This window comes from Diospyros lotus, chromosome 6 (genome assembly GCF_014633365.1).
Source record: "Diospyros lotus cultivar Yz01 chromosome 6, ASM1463336v1, whole genome shotgun sequence".
In the NCBI taxonomy this organism is placed as follows: Eukaryota; Viridiplantae; Streptophyta; class Magnoliopsida; order Ericales; family Ebenaceae; genus Diospyros; species Diospyros lotus.
Genome location: NC_068343.1, coordinates 44,185,890 through 44,194,431, shown reverse-complemented (window position 1 = coordinate 44,194,431; position 8,542 = coordinate 44,185,890). Strand labels below are relative to the sequence as shown.

The window sequence follows — 8,542 nt, the reverse complement described above, 5'->3', positions numbered from 1 at the left end:
ATGTATTGTTTGATATTTAAATAAATATTTAATTTGTTCAGATTATAGAATACTTCTTTTAATTTAATTTTTTTTATTTTTTATTATAAAACATTAAGAGAAAGGAAACAAATATACAATAACTTTATTTTTTATTTTTTATTCAGTGTTTAATCTTAATATTATTTATACCGTGCCTTTAGGCACGGGCATTCCCTAGTATATATATATGCCAGCAATAGATTTTAAAATTTCTTACAAAATTTATAACTTTTGTTATGCACAGGCGCGTCTTGTGCCTTGCGCCTCAAGTGCCAAGGACACTTTGAATCTTAATGCGCCTTGGGCCTTGAATAACACTACATGTGATCTAAACAACATAAAATATTCTTAGTCACAGCCATAAATACAGTTTCCCTTTTCTTTTTTTTCCATAAAAAAGGGGAAGGGTGAATAGATTACTCACTTATCGTAAATAGTCTTCTGATCTGTTTCACTTTTCTCATCAAGATCCTTGACAGTTTGGCCAGCCCCACCTTCATTTTTCTTTACATTGTCCTTTCCAGGGATGTTATTATTGCTTGTATTACCTTCAAGAGATTTTCCATAATCAGCTGATTCTTTCCTCCTCTTGTTTGGCTTTAAACCATTGTCTGAGCCAGCATCAGTAGAAGACAGCAGTGGATCATACAACTGGACAGTTATCCTATTTAAGAAAATACGTGAGGGCATAGCAAGACTCCAGAAATAGAGCTGTAGATAAAATAATGTTTCTCACTTCATGTTGGTTGATTCTCATTAACTACCTTGTCTTGTAGAGTTCCAATTTCCTTCAAGTCCTCTTCTGTTTTTCCCTCATCTTCCCTTTGCTTTCTTTTCTTTGATTCTTTACTGATATCAAGACTCACATCATCAGCAGAACACAATGAAAGGTTTTATGGGTCGGATTCCCTGCTTGGTTATAGCATTTAGGGATGAAGACAACCATAATAAATATGTGATTCAGCAAGTTACAAAGAACAATACAATACTCACTTATCATTGGTTGATTTTTTATCTTGTCCATTCTTAACTAGAAGATACCCATTATCAGTCTTTTCTTATGTGCGCTGCAATTCCTGTTCTATTTCTTTGTTCAATGCTAAGCAAATCTCGGGACTAATTCCATCAGAATGCAGCATGGAATTGTATGACAGGTCCATATCCATAAACAAGATTAAGATGAATAATCAAAAATCACAATTATCAATCAATTCACCAACATTACATATAAAAGATTCATATAGGTAATACATGTGTGATTCAATAGCTCCCAAGAATGATACGGTACTCACTTGTCATTGGCCGATTTCTTATCATCTCCATTCTTACCTAGCAGATCCTCATTATCCCTCTTTTCCTCTTTGTGCTGCAATTTATCCTCATTGATAGCATCACAACTAGTAACACTATAAGTTTCAAGAGTTTTCTCCTTACCAGGTCTGTTAGCTATTTCTTTGTTCAGTTCTAAGCCATTTTCAGGACCAATTGCATTAGGGGGCAGTATGGAATCACATGGCAGGCCCATATCCCTGCTCATGTATACACAAGATAAAGATGATGAATAATCAGAAATTACAATTAACAATCAAATCACTAGCTAACGTTATAGATCAAAGATAGATATATAGGTGCCTAACAAGTCTAGTGATTGGAACGAAGCAGAGGTCCAAAACTTCAACTTTCTTTTTTTTCTTTTGCATTATTATAACAAGTCTTCAAAATTTTTTAACCATTTACACAAAACTCAGTTCTAAAGAGAAAATCACAGATGATATGGAGTACCAAAGATTCCATCAAAGCACAAGACCTAGTTTGTGGCACTCACCTTCCTACACCACCATCAGTAACAACATTGGCTTCACTATTTGGTGTACTAGTGGGATGGTAACCATCTTCAGATTTCTTGTTGCTCATTTCACCAATTTTTGTGTCAATATTAAGTCCTACTTCAGGTGTAACAGTTTTACACGCAGACAGAATAGGCAAGTTGACCTCATCTTCACTTTCCACTCATGTTACTCTGGTACAGTGATTGGCAATATTCTGTTGGAGGGAATTGTTGTCATCAGACTCAATTGGCTGGTACTTCTTCTTACGTCTCTTACGGGTGCCTTTCCTCCCTTTTGATTTTTTCTTATCCAACATCTCCTGATCAGACTCTGAAGTCAAATTAACCACATTACAAGAGAAGCCACATTTTGTAGGATAAAAGGTATTGCTTAATATGGGTAAGCAATGTTATATAGGAACAATTTAAATGAAGCTTGGATCACAACCAATTCAAAGCATTATATAGGAACAAGGTGTATAAAAGAACACCCAATCAAGTGTGGCATCCACCACAAGGATCCAAACAAGGTGTGCAGTGATTTGACTAGAGACAAACAACATTAGTGTTCAAGAGCATCATAGGGCAAAGAGAAAATATGGCTATTGTGAGCAAAACATACCTCTTCCATCTGACCATGGTGAAAAGGGAGAAACTTTAGGTTCACTATCATCAATAAAACTATCCTCATATTCATCTTCCTTACTACTGTGAGTAGATTTCTCCGAATCTGTGTTCCTAATGTCCTTTCCATGGGATTCTCTTTACCAGGATGGTAAAGGAAAATAGAAAATTTTCCAACAAATAAACTTGGACATGTAATAATAGTAAATAAGAAACCATTCAGGTCCCTTTTAGAAGGTCAAGTAGTTCAGATAAAGCTATTCTGTATTAAAGCAGGATTATCAACACTCCCTAACACAACAGATCTAACAAGAAACTTCTCAGGAAAAAGGCACAAAGAGATGGACCTAACCTCATCAATTTGGCATGGAAATGAGAGGGAGTAGCCAAAACAAGTCAGTTAGTGATGTATAGAAACTAATGACAGGAAAACAGAAAAGATAAGCACTAACCAAAACAAGTCGCTTGGTGTAACGCCCCGGTCCCACTCCCGGGTGTTACCGACGATAATCTCCTGGATTCCTCGCCCCGAAGCCCGAATTTGAAGGGTAGACTATGTTTCATGACGAAACGCCCTAGGTGGGAACTAGGCTTCGTCTGGCCCTTCGCTTACCCAGGATCCATAAACACCCTAGGACCTCGCGAGTTTCTTATGAATAAAGAAATAACCCGCTACACCGCCCAAGGGCTTCAAGATGCGTCTTAACACCGGGCTAGACTAAGGGGAAAACTCGTACTCAGAAAAATCCTCCAAATTTTCCGCTATTTCATTTCTCGGGGACTCCTTCAGGGATTTTTATAATTTTTCTATAGCCCAAAATCTCCCAAAATTGGGCCCTATTATTTCCCTTTTTATTCCCCTAATTTTTGAATTTTCCCCCCCCCCTTTTTTTTTTTTTTTCACGCGCGGGCCCCACGGCCGGCTGGGCCCTCCCTGGGCCCGGCCGCGCGCTGCCTGGGGCGGCCGCTCGGGCTGGCCCAGCAGCGGCCGCGCGCCCGCACGCTCGCGCGCGCACGCCTGCCCCCAGCTGCTGCCCGACCTGCTGCTCCCAAAAAGATTTCCAGCACCCATTTTTTTGAAAATTCCACTTTCCAACACCCCAAAAATACCCAAATTCTCCATAAATTAAAATAAATAAAATACCTCACTTTTCTTCAAATTTACCTTTATTTCTCCATAAATAAGGCTTAACAATATTTTTTTTTGATGCTTCCACAACATACAACAATCATTCACTAAATTGCAACAAGCTTACACAACCCCTTGATGCTTAAATCCCCCTTTATTAAGAATATAGCTTACAATATATTTGCTACATCATACATCAAAATAAAAGGTAATTTACAGCATGCTTAGGCTTCCAAAACCCAAGCTAAATTACATGAGTTCCTTAGGGTCTTCATTTCATCAAGCATGCTTAACCTTCCAAGATCCCTTCCTTCTTGCACATGAGATACCTACATGGTGAGGATAAAAACCTCATGAGCTATTAAGCTCAATAAGGGTGCAATGACAATAGTATGAACATGAAAATAAATGTGATGCCAATGCATGTATGCAACGTGGTTAGGGCTTCCACATCCTCACAACCACCTTGGTTTGAGGCTTTAATCTACCCTACCCCACTCAACCTCATGGCCATAGGTCCTAGCGCAAACAACATGCCAATGCACACATAGAAATCATGCATCATACTTACAACTTGCAAGCCACCATCCCATGGGGCTATCCCTTACCTTAACTCCATTCCTTGAAGCTTGAACCCATTCTAGCTTTATTCCCACTCTTCTCCTTGAAAGAACCTTGAATAAAATAAATCCCATGGATTTAGAAGAAATGCTTTAGGAAAAAGGAAGGAAACCTAGCCTTTAATGGTTAGAAAAATAATACCTCCCTTACCTTTCTTCTTTCCTTTCTTCTCTTGGGAGAAAATTTTCCTCTCTTTTGCAAAAAAAATGGAAGACTCCTCCATTTCTTTCTCTCTTCTTTCATTCTCTTTTCAAATGGCCAAAGAAGACAAGTCTTCCTTACACTTGCTTATTTGTATTATTTCTCCCATCATTCAAGAACAAATTCTAGCCTTTGGATCTTATGGATTTAAGAGATTAAATCCTAGCCCTTTACCAAAAGCACAATCCATGTGCTTTGTAAGAACAAATCTTGGCCATACACTTTACCTTTCAAGAATACATCCAAGCCATTGAAAGAAACACAACCCATGGCCTTAGTCTTCTTAAATCTCAACCATAGGATTTCTTTCACTTTTCCAAGACCAAATCCCCACCATTTAAGAAAGCACAATCCAAGACTTATGGAGAGCTTAGATCCCAACCTTTGGATTTCTTTGGAGATTAAATCTCCACCTTCCACCTCACCTCTTCTCTTGGATTAACAAACCCACTTGGAAATCCATGCCCACTTGAAGGTTTTAATTTCATTCATTGGATTTAATTCCACTTTCAAGACAAATCCTCCACCCTTGGATTATCTTGAATTCCCATTTCTTTCTCATTTATTTAAATGGGACTATTTTCAAGCTATCATCTTGAAAGACATATATACATATATTACATATAAATTAAATCCCATATTTTCCAAACATTAATGGGTGACTAATTTCCCATTTTCTTTTGGAATTTTCTTTAATTCAAGTGATCATTACACCCACATGGCTAAAATGGCTCATCTTATTTTCTTTTCCATTTAAATAAAAGCCACCATTTTTGCTTGAACAAGAATATGCCAAGTGTCACTCTAAGACACAACTTGGCTTCCAAGCTTTAATCTTATCCATCCATGTGGCACCACCAAATAAATACACCAATTTAGGAAAAATTAGTTATTTCCACTCCCATAATTAATTTTCCCTTTTTCTCATATTTAATTCCTTTATGGAATTTCTCTCCAAAATTACTAAAATACCCTTTGTGAATTTTCAATCCCATTTATCTCCACATAATGCAAAATGGGAACTAATTCACTTCCACACTTAATTCCATCTTGGAATTATTTTCAATTTACCAAATTACCCTTTATTGGACTTCATTATCCAAATTACCAAAATACCCCTCTCATAGGGCACTCTCAATCTCAAGGATCCAACACCTTCTCACGGGCATTTTTGGAATTTTTCTCACTTTCTTTCTCATTTTTTTAACACCTGTAACACTGGGTGTTACATTCCTCCCCCCTTAAAAGAATTTCGTCCTCGAAATTCGTTTTACCATCATCTCTTTCCCAAGACAATCACATTCTCGGGTTACTTGCCAAATTCTCCTGCCCGAAAATCCCATAGCCTATCCATTCTCACATTTACCTCGGGTTACACCTACCTCGAGGCTTCACTTTAGGCTTTCGTTCTTCCAACTCTCGAGGGCATTCAACAACCGAACACCGCTTTGGCCTCTTGCCACATTGCACGGCTGGTTGCTGATCATGCTCACCGCAACGCTATCCATTTCTGGATGGATTTTTGCTACCTCGAGCATCACTTTGCAATCCACTTCCATTTTTCCCATAAGTCAAAACCACATACGCTGACATTGCATCATTAATCAGTCTTTCACGATTTTACGTCGATCACACACGACAACGTTTCTCACTGCCACACACACATGGCCACGATTTTACGCTGGTCCAACCAGCAACGTCTTAGCACTGATCATTCGCCGCAATGTCACATTCTAGTGCCCATTAGACACTTGGACGCCCATTCCACCATGGTATGCCGCTATTATCCACACACCTGCATAGCTTGAGTTGATCCTCATGGTAATCTCTCATTACCGATCAACTTACCATGCCAGCACTACCTAGGAAGCACCCATTTGGCCCGCCTGGCCAACTTCGACCATTTCATACATGGTCTTCTACCTTAACTAGCCGACCCCCCACTTATCGGTACGATTATGCTAAATCGACCTACCTAACACCGTGCTAGGCTATCTCACATTTCAACCCGGTATACTGCCCGAGTTCGCATTGAGCTTGGCGACGTATGCACCATTTCAATCTCACCTCGAGCCTAAGCATGCTCGGCCACAACCTTCTCCCAACCAGGAGTTCTTTGCATTAAGCACACGACGATACTTACTAGCCGATATCACATGCTAGTAGGGTCTCATACCCATACCAGGGAACTCTTCACTGAGCAACCCCTCTTCAATTTTTCACCCCATTTCTCTACAAAGCCTCTTACTCTTGAGGCACGAACTTCCAGCCATCATATATCAGGTTCATTCTCAACCCGTAATAGATACCTGACTTAAACCATGCATAATGGTTCCTTTTGTCCTCCTTGGCAAGGACATCACCATGACAGCAACGAATTTTCTCCCCACGATTGTTGCATCTCAAAATTCACCGATACCAACCTTCATGGCCATTCGCACTCGGCTTTAAGGTCTTACCAAGCACGATGGTTACCTTTGACCTTCCTGGCAACTTCTTTTCCTTAACCGCGGTGACGACACCACCATGCCATCACCAAAGACTTGCTGCTCTTTGAATCTCACTGGTTACCACAACCAGCGCAACCCTAATTTTAGGTCGTCTTCCTCACATCACCTTTTATACATCTAGCATCTAGCTAAATCCCTTAGAGACCTTTGCTTCTCCCGGATTCCTTATACACTTTGCTACAACCAGCTCACACCTTCCGGTGAGCGACCACATGGCTCTAGCATCACAATAGCTTCACTAACCGATTTCTTTTCACAACCATTAACCTTAGACGCGAGGTTAATTTTTATCAGTTTCACACATTCCAAGGCATCCCTTAACTGTATCACTACAGCCATTAGGTGATTTCATCACCTCAACACCATTACTGGAAACCCATCTCGTCCCATACGTTCTTTCCTCGAGCTTTCTTTACCCATCGGCGACATCTTAAATTCACCACAACTTCCATCTAACCAATTCAATTAACTCTAGCCGACTCGCTCGGCTCACAACCCACATAACCTTCCTCTAGGCACCGTACCTGCAATCATCGATTATCGCTTCGACTTAAACTCCAGTCTCTGGAAATCACCCCTGCCACTCTTGTGGAATTCACACTTCCACTGGATACCGTAGGACTCACCTTCCTACTTAGGCACTTGCCATTACGCTAGCCTTTCCCCGAGTGGGTTTTCCTGATCGAGTTGTAGTGCCTTAGGAAGTTTATCTCACATTGTTGCCTCGTGTGCAACTTTTCTTGGGAGAACATCTCAAGTTCTACCCTAACCACAATTCCACTAACATTGATAGCTCTAATTCCAAAGCCACACTCCTTTGAGTGGCACATTTCTTCTCTGACCAACCATCTTTCATCACCTTGCATCTCTTTCTCACAATTTGCATGGTCTAACCACCAGGACCCACTGAACCTTTCTAGTAATGGCATGCACGGTACCAACAAGGCTTTACCTCACTTCCCTCGAGCATCACGTTCCATTATTGCCATCCGGTGCTACCACCTGGCAATTTCTCGTGTGTCATCAACTGGAAGCCCTTCCAGTGCCACATGAGGACACTTCCTCATTTCACATTGACACAACCAAGATTAACACCAGACTGTGCAATTGCGCACCTTCTCGATTTTTAAACCGTGCCTTAGCCACACGTTCAGCCTACCACAACTCACATCACTGGATTAGAGACTGCTTTATTTGAAACCTCCGCACGCTTCAGTTTCCCTATCTGATGGTTGGCTTCCATTTCGTAAGTCTCGCCCTCCACGGCATTTACGTACCCTTCTCGAGCCATTCACCAACTCTACCAATCAGTCCCATCTTCCTACATTACTGCAAGATCACACTGGATACATCATCTCAATTTACCAGATCACTACGATCGATTTATCCATAGCTATATTAGCATCCTTTAGCAAGGAGCATCGCCACACCTCTTCTTATCGCACCACCAGATATCACTCCCTCGATTCACAAACTTTCTTGCTGCCTTGACACCCACAGCACTACCACCATACTTCAACCCTTACGGAATTTTAGGTCTGGCTCAGGAATAACATACAGCATACCCCAGATCTTCGGTGTCTAATCGTCTCCACAACAGACAGGTTA

At 40.5% G+C, this 8,542-nt stretch overlaps 1 protein-coding gene across 1 annotated transcript; it reads right to left on the bottom strand.

Moving 5' to 3' along the window:
• Positions 1 to 441: 441 nt before the first annotated feature.
• Positions 442 to 8,225, bottom strand: LOC127804560 (uncharacterized). The gene is made up of 7 exons (XM_052341432.1): positions 8,104 to 8,225; positions 2,472 to 2,611; positions 2,049 to 2,180; positions 1,847 to 1,967; positions 1,314 to 1,550; positions 786 to 870; positions 442 to 672 (listed from the first exon to the last, which is right to left on the bottom strand). Exons 1-7 carry the CDS (start codon positions 8,223 to 8,225, stop codon positions 442 to 444), a joined length of 1,068 nt encoding a protein of 355 aa, XP_052197392.1.
• Between the last annotated feature and the right edge of the window lie 317 nt (positions 8,226 to 8,542).